The sequence below is a fragment of the Columba livia genome, chromosome 2, assembly GCF_036013475.1.
Source record: "Columba livia isolate bColLiv1 breed racing homer chromosome 2, bColLiv1.pat.W.v2, whole genome shotgun sequence".
In the NCBI taxonomy this organism is placed as follows: domain Eukaryota; kingdom Metazoa; phylum Chordata; class Aves; order Columbiformes; family Columbidae; genus Columba; species Columba livia.
The window spans coordinates 82,409,708-82,426,588 of NC_088603.1; the positions used below are offsets into that span (position 1 = coordinate 82,409,708).

At 35.7% G+C, this 16,881-nt stretch overlaps 1 protein-coding gene across 6 annotated transcripts in view; it reads left to right on the forward strand.

Annotated features, from left to right (window-relative positions):
• CDH18 (cadherin 18) overlaps positions 1-16,881 on the forward strand; it is a 552,389-nt gene that overhangs the window by 421,875 nt on the left and 113,633 nt on the right. For all 6 annotated transcript variants that reach the window (XM_021283817.2, XM_065052617.1, XM_021283818.2 and 3 more), the window contains one exon: positions 6,543-6,662. In XM_021283817.2, coding sequence (XP_021139492.2) covers positions 6,543-6,662 — 120 coding nt within the window. The remainder of the gene's footprint in view (positions 1-6,542; positions 6,663-16,881) is intronic.

A 16,881-nucleotide genomic window follows, 5' to 3' on the forward strand; every position in this document is an offset into this window, starting at 1 on the left:
TGAAGTTCTCCCAAAGTGTTCTATTTCAGATGTCTCCTCCCAGCCATGGAGAACTCTCAGCCTTTTTTACCTGTGTTGTCTCTTGAAACAAGAATGCAGGGAGTGAGACATATCTTTCTTTGGTCTCCTTTTATTTTCTTCTATCTTCTTTCATAGATCATTGTTCCCACATTACCCTTTAACTTCCCTTTAATGAGTTTTATTCTTTTCACAGACTGTTTCCATTTAACTGGGAACTGCTACCTCATCTTTGTTTGTAATTTCTATTTCCTCCTTCTCCTGCATATTATTATCATTATTTAGTAACATTATTGTTTCTAATAGTCTCTTCTGGGTCTATACCAGAAAAAACATGTTTATTAGGTGTTGTTTGGTTGGTATCTAGCTAATAAAGATTTTCTGATTACAGATAAAATATATTTTCATTCCTTAAAAGTGGCTGCAAATTCTTCATTGTTCTCTTAAACCATAGCTTCCTCTCCAATACCAACTTCCTTGATCTCATCTCTTAGTTCTCAGAGCTATAAACATGGATGTCTCCATTCCATCTACACAGTAATGCTAGTGCATATGACAGGGCATGTTTTTAATGTAGGATTACTTATTTTAACCATCTGAGCATACTTTCACAAATATCATTCCCAAGAGGAATTTATGGAAGTACGGAAGGGTGGTATTTCTGTAGGTAATGTCATAACACCAGGACTATTTAAGCAATGCACCTTTGTGGAAAGTAATGCAGTGAGGGGATAGAGCTCCCAGCAAAAATGTTGTGGGCTTGTATGAAACCTCTTCAATTGCCTTTGACAAGTCACAAAGCTTTACTGTTAGAGTTGCAGTTCATTTCAGTAGCATCTAAGCTCTTATCTCATCTGTCTCTCATCATTCCAAGACTATCCTGATGTGAAATTAATTTCCTTTATCACCTGTCTCTAAAAATACACAACTCTGTCCTCCTTTTTCTTTAGTTTCATTTTTCTTTAATGGAGACCATTTAAATTAATTTATTATTTCCTTCCCCTGTGAATACCTTATATTTTCTGCACAGGAAGAAAGGCAGTGGAAAGAAAATCAATGTTATTTATTCTGGAAGTCAAAAGCAGCTAATGTAATTATTTTTATTTATTAATTTTATTTATAAAAGTTCTCTTTTTTTTAATCATCTCAAAATGTTGTGATTTTTACATAGATATGAGTAATAATTTTCTAGTAGTCTGAATCTTGATATTACTGTACAACTACATTAGATAAGTTACTGTTTTCAAAAGAACAATTTGAATAATTAGTCTGGAATGGCATTTTGGGTTATAAACTAGAGTGGATTATTATAAACAAAGCAAGTCTTAGTGATAAAATAAAGCACTAATGCATATGTTTTGTTAATGAAATACTTTACTGGCTGTACCTAAGGTAAATCATTAAAATACCTTTTCCACAAAGCTTTCCCATTGTGTGAATAAAACTGAATTTTCATATCCTGCCATACAGGCAATCTGCTGTAGGCATATATTAAATTTTCATTGCAAATATATGATTATTGTTTTATTTTTTCCTTGTTGATTTTTTGTGTGTTTGTTGCATACTGAAAGCATTTTACTGACTGCAATCTCAGGAAGACTAATTCTATTAGTGCTTCTATAGGAGGCGTTCTTTACATCAAATAATGGAGAACCCTATGCTGTTTTTATGGATTCTGTAGTCAGTTTGTTTTTTGTCATTTAGCTGTGGAGCCTATACAGAACTGATATTCTTCTTGTTATTTTATGAATTCCTAAGGATGCTTCACTACTTAAAAAATTTCTTCCGCTTTTTTACACGGTCATTTAAAGAACTTTCAGTCTTACTGTCTTTAACAGCCCTCATGCTGAGTGGCAGGTGATATTTTTGATCTCTGTTATGCTGTTTAGTTTTAGCAGCAGTTTCCTCTCTGTCTTCTTGAGAAGTTAGCTGGCATTTTTTCCAACAAGTTGAACCTTTCTTGATCTACGTGTAAAAAATGTAGGACCTTCATGGCTTTTTTTTTTTTCAATCACCAACAAGAAAGTAAAGGTAAGTTTTGCTAAATTACTTACCAAATATTAGATCACAGTGTTCACTGTGGCACAAAGTGAACATATTATTTATGCTTTATGTTCTACACTGGAAAAGCTGAAAGAAAACACCTATTCTTTGCCTTTATTGAATCTTTTTCTGAAAAGTTGGCTAAAGAACCATGGTTTCTATTTGAAATTATTTCCTCTGCAGTGTAAAAAAGTCTCATTGAGAGCTATCACTATGTTTTGTTTTCAGGTTTATGAGTTATCAGGGTATGAGGTAATAGGACATTTTCATAAACATTTTCAGTCAGTAAAAAGCTTCCACATTTGCTCATTTTCAGATAATTTCAAAATGAGTTAAATATTGCATTTTCTAGTGTTGAGGTCATGCCTAAGAAGAGTTCCCAATAAATTATACTTAGAAAATTTATAGACACACTGGACTTTTCTGAACTTCTTTCCAGGGTATTATCATGTAAAATAGTCATAACTTCAGATAATCTCGAAGACAATATTCATGTTGTTCGTAAATGCAATTTGTTGGAGAAGTGCCTATTTATCCTCCTATATTTGATTTTTGTCTTCTGATGAACATAGCTGACAAAAGATATTGAGATTTTCTATAGTGAGGACTTGGAGCAGGAACATAGTCACCAATCTCAAAGCTTTGATTTCTTGGTGAAATCACTGTTTTCTAATGTAGAATGAAACTAAAACATATTGTGTTCACTTCTTAGTGTTTTAAACAGTTTGGAGAATTAGTTTAGTTAGTCAGGAAATCTCTGTGTTCATTAAACTTCATCTTATTTTCACTTCTTTTACTTTTTGTTCAATATTGATCCGTTTGAGATTTTAACAGTGCAGCAAACTACGGAAAGACATGCATACAGATCTGCATTCTCAGCAGACATGTTTTATTGAACTGGTTCATTAAACATTAAAAATTTGTCTTCAGAGAGAAAACTGAAGTATTTCTCTTCAGCTTTTCTGTGATATAACTTTTCAAAAGTTTTATTGTAAACCTATTAGGAAAAAAAAAAAAAAAAACACAAACCTTTCCCAAATGAAATGATCCTTATTTTTGATAACAGAAAAAAGGTAAATCTTACAGGGTGGTATTCAGAGGATACAGGCATATTTATGGCTCTGTATAAAGCATTTGCTAAGAAAACAGAATTCCCAATATGTAATCTCTAAACTATAGAGGGAAATCACCTGAAATGGCAGAGTTTCCACTTCGGAGGAAAAAAAAAAAGTCTTTTTTATTGCCCAACTGGAGTGTCAAAATGCTTTCATAGCAAAATTTTGAGTTTTCTTTGACAGGAACTTTCACAGTAGGTTAATGAAGAAACTATGAAAGGTATGCTTCTGGGTCAAATGTTCATATCTGTCTGAGGTCTCCAGGGAAATTAGATCCTTATTTTTTGTATTAGATTATTTTTTACAGAATTGTTAGCTTTAAAAACAGCAAGGCAGCTGTACTGTACATTTTTTTTTTTCATCTAAATCCTTCATTACACATAGCTTAACAGCAAAAATGAAGCTGCATCTGAATGGTACAAATATATTGGTAATTGTGATTTGCATGTCATGTTGATAAGCTGAATGATGCTAACTTTGGAAAGGAGTAATTGGAAGGTAAAGGTACCCTCTTTACCTTTTTACTCATGAAGAATTCTGACTTGCAGGTTTCACAAGCTGCACTTCCTCTGTACTCAGCAAATCAGACAAGAGTTGAGGAAAAGGACAATATATCTTATGAGATGCTGAGCATGCTTGTGTAATAAAGTGAAAAAGTTAAACATCTGATGAGCTACGTTGCACTGAATGAGAGGTGGGGTGAGGGACTGAGTTAAAACTTCTGATTCTGAATGTTCTTTTAGATGCAAAGAGAACACTTTGCCACTATTCAAGACCAAATTACTGTTATCAGGTGTTTCCTAGGAGAGAGATACATTTGTATTAGAAAATCACTGTGGTGGAATTTGAGGTATAATAGCATTCTGTTCGTGATAAAATTACCTGTCAGCTGCTTATGTGAGATATCACTTTTCACTAGCCCAGTTTCTTTGTCCAACATCAATGAGCATTGCAGCACTCAGATTCTATCCCTTATCTTTTAAAAAAGAAGAGAAAAAAGTTTCTGAAAAATTAGAGTACCATGAAATTTCAGTATTTTCTTCTGAAATAGCCACAATATGTTCAGTCATTCCAAAATGTACTGTTGGTAACTGTTCTCCTGGAAGTAGGCAAATCTATAGATAAAAGAGTACAGAAGTTGCACAGCACTCTGGGAAGCACACTCTGCTAGGTGACTGACTGTATCTATCGGATAGGTATGTTTTCGGTTTATGCAATTAAAGAGAATAAAATCAATGTATATCAGTAAACTTATTCATCTTTAATGATTCTGCAAGATTCCAACATAAAATAATGAAGCTGTGAATAGAGGTAAAACAACAAATCAGTGTGGATAGGATTTCATCCTAGAATAAAACAAGCTTAACTAGGAGACAGAAAGGTCACAGCCTTTCTACCTCAAGTTTGAAGTTGTTGCCAAACTGGACTACAGAAATATCTCATTACAGTATTTAGATAAGCTAAAGAATAGGGGAAAAAAACGCATTTTCTGTTCTTTAAGTGACTTCATGCGGTTTGCAGGTACTCTTGTCTGAAAGTTTAGATAGAAAATAAATATGACTGAATAGATTCCTAGAACATTTTAAGAAAATTACACTATCTTCAATTTGTTTACCTTGCCAGATAAACCCAAATACAGTAATTTAGTCAGTTTTACTGTTAAGTCCCAAATAACTATGAACAGACTACTAGCTCTAGCTTGACTGTATTTCAATATTTAACTTCAAATTAATCAAGGTATCCTTATAACTGCTGTGTGAATATATTTATCTATGAGATTGTATGCATTTGGGCTATTCAGAGGCCTCAAGACACTATATTTAAGTATGCACACTCATTTGCTGTACCTTTAGCTAAATCTCCAATGGAGGTCAAAAAAGCAAGTTTTGGTGATCAAGTTTGTATGGCACAAATGAATTAATACTTTCTCAAACAGTGAAAAATTGAAATTTGCAAAGATTAGAATACCTGCTTTGCTGTATGTGAAGTGAGACCCCATGATTTTAGATATTTCTGTTCCCAGTGTACACTGAGGGTGTGCATATTAACAAACAGTCTTGTGCAATGGAAACTGATCTGTGAAGTTAAACAGCTGGAACTGAGGATCTAATGTCCATGCCACATGTTTTTGGGAAGACTAGCTCTTGTCTGGTCTCTGAGACCAAACACACATTAGCAGTCAGAATAAATCAGGTGTGCTGTTAAAGCACATTTTCTGGTTTAGTTTCATCCAAAAGAATCTAGTGACTGTGCTCTGAAACTGTTCCATGAGGCAAATCGAATTACAATAAGGAATAGCGATCAAAGGATTCAAATCAAAAGTGCTCCTCACAACTATAATATGATGTGAAATTCAACACCCCACAGTGGAGCTGATGCCTCAGTGGTTAATTTGACTTAGAAGCCACCTTCAAATGTAGAATTCTGGGAGAGCAGCCTGCTTTGTTATTATTATTCCCATATTTTAGTACTGGGCCAAAGGAGTCTGTAGAATGCATTGTCTGTAGAAGGATAAACAAGTGGGATGAAGACTGAACATTTATTAAGTTGCCAGTCTTTCATTTACTGATTTCTTATGTGAAGTATTGGGCAGCAATAACAGAAAAAAAAATTAATCATTAAATGTCTTGAAAAATACAGTGAAATGTAAAATCACTTGTCTCTATTATATCTGTGCAATAATCAGGAACTTCATTTTCTGCAAAGTGTTACTTATTAATCCCATTTAGTGACATGATAGAAACTATGATTTTATCTTTCTAATAGTATTTATTAACAGCATTTAAATATTTGTCTTTTGAACTCCTTATCTTTCTAATTTGGATCCACCACTGGAATTCCAACACAGTTCTAGTAGTTATTTCATTTGCAGATTTTTGATACCTCCAATAGCTAGTTGTTTGGGTTTTTTTATTCCCTTGGTATCTCTTATTGATTTGGGGGCATTTATGCAAATTATTTCATATATGCATTTCAACAATAATTTGTATTTTGTATTAAGATAATCCTGAAGTCCATAAACACGAGGTTTTAAGAAGTCAAAGCAGTATCCAAGTTTGGGGTCTCTATGTGTAAACAAGCATAAATATGCATGCTATGTAGTTAATATTTATTTTTATATATATGTATATGATTATGTTACATATACATATATAGAAATAGAAGAACGTTTTTTTCAAACGAGTTTTCCTTAAAAATGTAATACAGAGAAAATATATATAGAGAAATATATAGAGAAAATGTTATTAATATATCAAGTGTAGAATGTGAGGACTGCAGGGTCTTCAAAAATTTACCTAAAAATATTTCTATTTGTCAGAAGATTATATTTCTTATCAATTAACTTTTATTTTTCTGTATGTACAGGTACGTCTGTTCTACAGGTGACAGCCACAGATGCAGATGACCCTACATACGGAAACAGTGCCAGAGTAGTGTACAGTATTCTTCAGGGACAGCCATATTTCTCTGTTGACCCTAAAACAGGTGAATATTTTATATTTCTGTCAGTGTGATTTGGCAAATATGTTGCAATTAACTAAATCTGGCAGATGAAATCCAATGTACAAAATGCAAGTGGATAGTTTTTTTTTTAAATTCCTATTATATCTTACTCACTTCAACACTATGAAATTTAGGAGCTACTATGTTTTGCTGAGTACTAAAATGAGCCTACTGTGTACAGAATTAATTCTGCATCATGCCATGATGTGAGCCATCCAGCCAAACTAGAATAGCACATTTTTTTTCATGTTTTCAAGCCTCTGTTTAGAAAGTGACTCAAGTGTGCCTAATATATTATGATTCTAAATACTTTGTTTTGCCTGAAAGATAGGCATGGGAGAATTATCGAATGTGTACTTCAACACATATACCATAATAAATTAATATCATTATTGTATTTATAAAACTGCAGTATTGTCATTTCACTGAAAATTTATTCTATGATTCAAGAAGTAGAATGAGCTGAAATATTTATGCGTAAACTCTACACATCACCCTCTCCTTTTTTCCACAAAGTGTAAGTTCTGTATAATGAATCCAAATTAGTTTCTTTAAAGAGAGAAGAAATCTCTTTTGGGGATGTGGGTTGTTATGAGTTTGGGATTTTCTGAAGAGTATTATCTTAGATATTGACATGATGGTAATTTTTTAGTACACATATATAGTCCTTAATAACAAGGAAATGAAATTCAATAAAGTACTTTTTTCATCTGAATTTCGTAAATGCTTCTCCCTATCTATAGCAGCTGTAAGAGTGAGGGGAAAAATGAAATATAGTGATCCCTACACTTAATTCTAGGGAAGCATAATGATTTTTAAAATATGCTAAAGTTATTTAAATGTAGTGTAAATAGTTTTAATTGTAATTTTTTCATTTAATTGCCTTTGCTTGTGTACGTTAATCTCTGTGGAACTCAGAGGCATACACTTGCTTTATTACAAGAAAAATGTAGTTATGCTGTGTCAGTTAGCTTTGAGGTTAGGCCTGTTTTGAGTAGGAGGCTGTACTGAATGATCCCCAGAAGTCTCTCTCAACCTAAATTATTCTATAAATTTATGACGTCACATGTGAAAGGCCTGAGAGTGGAAAACCTGACAGGACCATGTTGAAGGACTATATAAGGTGCTGCAAGGCAAACCTGATGCAGACCTGCTGGCACATACTGTGTTTCAGGAATGACCACACCTTACCCAGCTATGTGTGAGTGAAGTCTGGCAGAGCACTGACCTGCTATAGGCTAAAACCACTCTGGGGTACGTGTTAACAACTAGAAGTTATGGAAAATAAGTGATATGGTGCTCAGGCTCTCTGTGCCTTTTTTTTTTTACAAAAGAATAAAACCTTGGTCTACATTTCTACTTCTGTTTTGGCACTCTGAGGCAATGGCTTATATTTTTTTGTTTCTGTTATGGTGTAGAACTTGTATTCTAGAGCTGCTATTCAGTCAGCAAGAATCATAATTTATGTTCTCAGTATCAGGTCTGTATCACAAAAGAAAATAGCATTATTGTATCACAGTATGGTATAATAAAAACAGATGGGAGTGTATTTTCACTCCCCAAGTCTTAGGCTTTGTCAGGGATTTAATAACACTTTATTAACTTAAACTGTTTTTAATATGTGTATAGAATGTGAAAGTGATTCTAATACCTTAGTCTATTGAAATGGAAAAAGAATAAATAAGTTATGAATTAAATAGACAGTGAAACAATGAAAAAAATGGAGAAAGCTTTTTGATTTGATAAGCTGTCTTTTTATAATTCCAGAATAGCAGTTAATTTAATTTGGTGGGATATAATGGCAAGAAGTAGAATATTGGAAATGATGGGAAAGTCTCAAAGAATAGAGTGTTTCACTATGAAATTTCACTCTGAATTTCTGGATTTTAAGACACTCATTTTCAAAAAATGTCACTCTGCAGAATTTGCAATCATTTATGTGACCTATTTTTCCTAAGGCTTGAATTGTTCAGTTCCACCTCAATTCTATTTTATTTGGACATTTTCTGAATGTACACTGACAGGCACAAACTTCCTTTACAAGAAGGGCCAAAACAGGAAAAAAGAGTAAGGTCCTATTCATGACTGAATGTAATGTTTGTGAAACCTAAGGATATTTTATGGCTATCAGTAAAGCTTCTTGGAGATGTCAGATGCAGATATCAAGCTGCTCACAACACTAGTGTGAATACTCATCTGCTTCTAGTTAATTGCTGCTTAAACTTGGGTGTAAACAATGCACTATCTGAAGACAAAATTATGGATTTTTAGGAGCTTAGTTTAGAATAGTTTAAATAAGAGTCTAGAATTCATACATCTGGAATGTAATTGTGGGCCAGAACCAAATTAGAAACGTCAAAATAATAATAATAAAAAAAAAGCTCTTTTTCAGCAGAAGAACATCTTTTTTTCACTTATATGATAAAAGCCTTGTCTCTACTCACCAAAGAGGGCAGAGGTACAGCCCTGGGAAAGTAACCCCCTTGTCCTAATAGAGACTCAAGCCTGGGCTTGTTCCAGAGCTGTCCCAGGAGAACCTCAGCCCATGGGCCAAGTCTGAAACCCATCATGAGAAGTCAACAGGAGATGCTGTTCTGATCATCCTTTATGCTGATGGAGCTACTGCCTACAGAGGAATGGATGCTTTGAAGGGTGTTACGGTATTGTACTGGATCTATTCTCAGATGTTTAGAGAAGGAACCACAGCTAGGGAAAAGGAAGGATTGAGATGAATTAGTGAGGAAAAGGCAAGGAAAAATAGAGGGATAAACATATAAAAATGGACCAGTTGTGTAAACAGGCTCTTGCTCAGTACAATGGTCAGGCATGCCCTGTGTTTGATCAGCACAGTCTGTCTTGTGTCTTCTTATGATCAACTTTTAAATATTTTCCTGAGTAAAGGAACTCTCTGTCTGTATGCTTGTGTGTATGGAGGTTTAAGTACCAGCAAGTGGAGCTGCACCACAGGTCAGAGGGTCCCGTGTGTCTGTGGTACCAGCAAACTGTGAAGTATAGAACATGTGTGTATTGCCTGGACATGAATGTCAGTGCGGGACCACTACTGAGTATCAGGCTGGAGTAGCCAGTGAATTGGACAAGTGGCTTGGGTGTCAGTTATCCATGTGTCCAAAAGTCTGGATACTGGAGAGACCACAGGGTTCAAGAGTCAGCTCTTGTAGGTGCCCAGAGGTCCAGACTGACTGCAGAAGTGACTGTATGGTTTGCGAGTTGACTGAGAGGCCTTCTTTGTGTTTGTGTGTCTCTGTTCATGTGGTAAGGGGAGACCAGGGAGCCAGCTCCTGGATAGCCTGGGTGTCAAAGCCAGCTACTGAGAGACCATAATGTGTAAGGGGATGTGTGTCACAGTTTAAGCCCAGCTAACGACCAAAACCACAATAGCTGCTTTCTCATTTCTCACCTCCCCCCGCCCTCTCACCCAAGTAGGGGAGAGAATCAAAACGAAAGGGTGAAACTTGTGGATTGAGATAAAAACAGTTTAAGGAAATAACAAAATAATACTAATATACTACTACTACTGTATATATATATATATATATATATATATATATATATATATAAAAGTAATATTCAATACCATTCCTCACAAATTCCATACATCTTGAGCAGCCAGTCCAGGAAGAGATCACCCCGGTCCTGAACAGCCAATCCCAGGGAGAGAGAACAAAAGGGAGAAAAAGGCATAAAGACCTAGTAGCCAACTGCAAAATGGCAGAATGACAAAAGGCTGAACTAAAGGAAGTCCTGAACAGAACTCAGCCAGAACAAAGCTGAGCTGGAATGGGTCTGACCAGGGTGGAAAACCCAGCTTCCATTAAATAGGAAACATGGTGCTAATGGCATAGAATATTCTTATTGAGCAACCTGGATGTCAGTCAAGGTTTGCCCCATCTATGCCCACTTTCTTAGCTGCCTCAAACCTGCTGATAGAAAGTCCAAAAAGACCTTGCTCTCCTAGACAATGGCTAAGATAACAGTAAGTTCTTACATTTTCTTCCTTCCAACTTAAAAACACCGGGAAGTTACTTGAAGAAAAACAGTAATTATATCCCAGAGTGTTACCTCATTGTTCTCAAAATAAATCCTAACACTGACCATGAAAGAGCTTCTAACTGCATGAAGAAAATTAACTTGATTTCAGTTAAACCAGCACAAGATGTTGGTGGACATGGAAAGTAACTGGGAGGCCAGAGGGTCCAGGACTAGTTACTGGATACTCTTAGTATCAAAGGCCCATTTCTGGGGGATCCATAGTGTGCTGGGGTGGATGGGGATGTGTGAGTGTGTCCAGGATTAAAAGAAGATCTCTGCCAGCAGCTGGAGGGGAACTGCAGGCCTCAGGCTTATGTGTTCTTGTGCCAGCTACTGGATAGACTGGGTGTTTAACGCAAGTAACAGGAGGGGTCCATGTTGTGCACATGTGTGCATTTCCAACTAAACAGTCCTTCCTCCGGATCGTCTGGACGAGGATGAGTCTGTTCCACTTGTGTTTGAGTGTTTAGTGTTACTACCAATGTGATCACTTGCTGCATGTGCTGCATGCCTCTGGAAACACACACTCAGCCTCACTACTGCTTCTAAATCACAGATTAAAAAGAGAGCTGCAGCAACCTCACTTCCATCAGACTTGATTCAGATTTGACAACTTCTAAGAATCTTTAGTTTTTCGGGTGATTGCGTCTAGGGCCTTTGTTCTGTTTTTCTCCTGGGAAGGAAGAATTGTAAACTGTGTGTGTAAAAATTTGCTGCAATTATATTGTTAGGACTTTGAATAGCAGAACTACTGTCCATGTATAATATCAAATACGTGACTTTTAAAATCCTTTGAATTTGATGGCTTTCTAGGAAATGTTTTGTATTTGTCTTTATTAATTACTTTTTAAAATTAGTTATGGAATGTAATAGTAATCAGCTATGTAATTAGTAATTAGCTGTGATAGCCTGTGCTGGTTCCTGTTTGCTTTCTTCCACAATGTCAGCAAAATATTTTGCTGATTTTTTGTAAATAAATATGTGTTAATAATTCCAATGAGAGATAAGAAGTCAATGTCTAGATCCTAGGTGTATTTGCAAAGACAATGTGTGTAGGGTTATATTATTTTTTAAATGAAAATTTTCGGGGAATCCCAGAGAACGTGAGTCACTTGTCATTTTAGAGTGCCATTACCCTCACTGTAAAAATAAAATCAAATTTAAAAAGTTAGCAGTGAAGAGTAGAGCAAATAATTTATTAATACACTCAGTATTTTAATATGGTTTCCCCTCTTCCTGCTCCCCTTCCTTCCCCCCATCTTTTGGAATGACCAAATGCACATGAAAACTTTTCTTGGGAGTTTGAGTTACAAATTTAATACCCCACCATTCCAAAATCATGAAGTCTTTTGTTCCATGAACTTGATGTAGGATCTATCCCTCCTTGTTCTTTGCTTATGTCAAGTGTGGCTCATCAAACAGCAGCAGTCAACATTTGACTCTCAACATTTGACGCGTAACCCAACCCATAAGCTAATTTTTTCTTGGGAAACCTCAAGTTAGACTGTGTGCTTTTTCTAACAGCTATAGCATCCCACTTTCATTTGCCACATGCTTTGTAATGAAAATGAAACCTGCAGTCCAATTCTACTGCTTACCTAGTAAACACAGATCTGGAGGATGTTAGCTACACACAGCTCTTTCCAGATGCATCAGCCTTTCTGAACAGAAGATGTAGAGTGAATTAATCTGTGAGTTATTTGCCCTTTCAAATCAGCAGTTCTGGTTGTGTGATAAAATAGGAAATAAAAGCCTCATACATTGCAGTTTTGAATTGAAATGTAGACATTGGTGGAGTGAGAAACACATCTGTCATTGAATTGAATGACTGTGAAAAAAAGATTAGCTGTTTGTATTTATTTGTATTTATAATGATCAGCTGTTACAGCAGTAGTATTATGAAGTTCTTAATTATATATCAACTTGTTTCCTTTCTTTTTCTACTTGAAGACATTAAATGTTAAAGAACATCACTGCAAATTAGTTTAGACTTATTATGAAGTGTGAGAAGCGTGTCAACTTCCCTCTGCTTTCTGTCTTCATGATAATATGAACAATGGCTTTAAGCATCCCTATAAGAAATGACTTATTCACTACTTATCTAGTTTGGTTCCTGACTGAGAGCACAACACAAATAATAAACATAGTCAATGGCTGAATAGATACTTCCAAATATAGATATGTGCCTCATGAACACCAAATGAGAAATACCTGAAGTTCAAGACTCTTGTCATGATCTTTAACTATTATTCTTATCCTTTTCTAGAAGTTCTTGGCCATAGATTGTATGGGAATGACAGATTTCGAGGCATTATGATATGAAGAGTGTAATCTTAAGGCTGCATATGTATTCCTCTGAGAAACAAGAAAAAAAATATTGTTTATGGAGTTATTCACACTAATACTTTGGGGAAAAAAAGTAATTAATTAATTAAATCTGATAACATCAGTTAAAAAGTTGTTTTAATACTGAAGTAATAAGTATAGATTTAGTGGATTAAGGTTTACCTCATTTTCTTATTTTTGAGAAAATATCTAAAATTGTCATGGAGAGGAATTGCACAGACTTCCCAGTGGAAAAAGGAAGAGCACCCTTTCCATGGTTTAGTAAAACAGTCTGTCATGGTATCCCGGATAAGAATCTGCTGTGCTAACTGGAGTGATGAAATTATATTCTGACACATACTTGAATGAATACCCTTATTTTTGATATTAAGAATTCTTACCTTTTTTAGTTGGAATATCTCTTTAGTGTAATCCGTTTATAGCAAGCATGTTTGCTGCAGCTAATGGCCTTCTGCTGATAGGCAGGCTGGTTCATATTAGAATGCTAATTGACACTGGAGATTCCTGTGTTTTGCTTCATACTGAGAGGCTCCAATATCATTTGAAGAAACTCATGGGGCTATAGAAGTATCTTATATAAATTGAATGCTTCTACTCTAAAGGAAAACTTTATGACGTCCCCCTAACTCCACAACTAAGACACCACAGCTGATGCCAAGGTTCCAGGAGTGGACTTAAAGTAAACTTAATGTCCTCTACCACTGTTTTTAAACACGGTCTCTTAAACCATTGTTGCTCAATAATTTTATCTTATAAAAACCAGTAATTGCAATTGCATTAATCATAAAATTTTGCTAATGACACATTCTGTTTGAGTTAGATAAGGAAATATCTATGACGAATCTTCAAAATCTCACTTGTGCTTGTGTTGCAGGCCAGTTATTTATAGCTGTTAGTAAAAACTCCAACTTAATTATATGTGATTGATTTCTACTTAACATCAAGACGAGGTCACAGTGAAGAATCAGTCTGAAAGCTGAGTTATTTTTATTGGTGATACATATTGTTAACAGTGTGTAGGTTTAAAATAAATTCATTGTGTGCATGGGTACTGTAGTTTTATCTTGAATTTGTAAGAACAGTATTCCATATTCAGGTTTTCATATGTTTATTTTCCCTCAATGAATTTCTGAAATGTTGTAATAGAAATTACATCTCTAGTGTATGTCATTGCCAAAGTCTACAGTTTGTTGTCAAGAGAATTAATAGAAATTCAAACTCAAAATTGAAAGTCTTACCTCATTCTTCTAATTCTACCAGGTACTGTACAATGCATTACTTCATGCCTGAAGAAATACATATTCCTTCTAAAAATATTGTCATGAACATTTGTTTGATAGTGTCATCTGCTAGATCTCAGCTAAGAGGAATGTAAATATTATAATGTCCTTTGCTTTGAATTTTAAGAAAATATTGGATTTTTTACACCTACAGTTTTCACACTTTTAAGATAAATCTGAACAATGGACCCAATTCTCACAGCTTTCTTGTGTGCTCAAAATATTTATATACTATTACAGTCTTTGCTAGAGTTATTCAAAGGCCATCAGACAGACAGGCAGAGAGGTATGAGCAGCTGAACAATCCACTGCTTCTTTTAGTTTTCTAAGGGCTCTGTTTTGGGATTTTATGAAGGCATTGGCACAACTGAAACCTTGTTGTTTAGGCCTTGTTTTCCACTAGCATGGAAACAGCAAAGAAGGGTCCTTGCTAACCAGAAGTGTACGAAGGAGAGGAGCAAGATGGTGTGCTGTAGATGCACAATAAGGGTGACACCAAAGCAGCAGCACTGCTTCAGAGCAAAGGTCTCTACAACCCAGTGCAGTGTTTCTTATGGTGACCAGGCCACCCTCTTACCTGTATATCCTGATGTGATTTTTGCAATCTACCCTCAGGAGATGTTGCGGTCTGCCTGCTGGAGCAGAACTTTGGGGAGAAGAAGCTGGATCAATCACTCATCAGGACTGGGGTTCTGGCACAGTCCTTTCTTTGCTGGTTGCCTACCACCACTACTGCTTCTAGCATCAACCATGTTGTTTAAAAGGTTAGGCATAGGAGGCAGAAAAGCAAGGGCAAAAAGAGTGCTTGATGTTCTAACTTTGTTTTCCCTCTCCTGTGAGATAAACCATGTGTATTGGAGACAGATTTCAGAAATAGAGAGGAAACTTCTTTGGTTGTGGTTGTTCCACTATTGTTTTTTTTCTGTGTTTGTTATTTTTTCATCATCTAGTGTTGTGAATAACTACTGTGGACAATCCGTGTTGTCCAGCCACAAGTTATCAAAAAATGTAAATGCCACTAGGCAATTGGCAAGGGGAAGGATTAGACTGAGAAAACTCATGGTTGAGATAAAGACAGTTTAATAGGTAAAGCAAAAGCCATGCATGCAAGCAAAGCAAAATGAGGAATTCATTCACTACTTCCCACTGGCAGGCAGGTGTTCAGCAATCTCCAGGAAAGTTGAGCTCTATCATATATAATGACTGCTCGGGAAGCTGTAACTCCAAACATCCCCCCCACCCCATTTCTTCTCCCAGCTTTTACTGCAACTCTGAACACCCCAGCCCTTCTTCCCCAAGCTTTTATTGCTGACTGTGATGTTGTATGTTGTGGGATGACCCTTGGGTCAGCTGGGGCCAGCTGTCTCAGCTGTGTTCCCTCTCAAATTATTGCACACCCCCAGCCTACTTGTTGGTGGGGCAGCATGAGAAGCAGAAAAGGCCTCGACTTTGTGTAAGCACTGCTCAGCAATGACTAGAGCATCCCTATGTTTTCAACATTATTTTGGTCACAAATCCAAAACACACATATTGGTTACTCTGAAAAAAATGAACTCTATCCCAGCCAAGACCAGTACAGTGGTGAAGCCCTATGTTTGTTCAAACAGATTTAAAGTCCTGACATGAAAGCAGCAAGTCATGTATGATCATACAATCTGGACTGTATAGCCACATCCTGCATAGTCTTTCTCTTAGGTGTAAAATTGCTATTTGCTCACCATTTCCAGGTTTCACTTTTACCTTATATAGGTCATTGGAAAAGGTTCTTCATCTTAATGTTTATTAAGCTTGGTTTTCCATATTTCTAGAGATTCACATATTTTTCAGATGTATTGAAGACAGTAAAGATCCTTCTGTTTTCTGAAGGTCTAATATACTGTGTTGTGTCTATTACAAAAGTTAAAGTCTTTGGTGTGAGAAAAGCATTCCATTGCAGGTGTCTGTAAAAGGTTCATTTTCCCAGAATAGGGTTGCTTCTGTGAGCAGGTGTTTCTTTCTGTGTCTTTGAACTTTTCATAAGAGATATATGAACCATTAATTGTAAGTTCTCTGTTTTTAAACCAGGAAGGCTAACATTCCACCCTAAGTGTGGAAATTGCAGGTGTGATAAAATGTGTTTAACTTCAGGGAAAGGGATGAATAAGATCTTACCCTAAAGCTACAAATAAACTACTGTAATTTTTAGTTCAACTGGGATGAGAGCCAGGACACTGACTCAGAAGATTAATGCACTAGACTCTTTAAAGACTCTGCCCCTAAGGACCAGTCCACATGTTAGCAATACTTTTACAGATCTGTCTTTATTACTGTGGAATTAAGCAGTGACTTTATTGCCTTTAATTGTGCTAACAGGTGTCCTTTTTTCTAGGCAATAAGTTACTATTGGCATCTCTAGTTCTACAAGACAGAATTACTAGAATGTTGAGTCTTTGTTTTTTTTTTTTGTTGGTTTGGGGTTTTGTTTGTTTGTTTGTTTGTTTTTTCCCTTCAATTTTTGGCTTGAGGACTGACATGAAAATATAGAG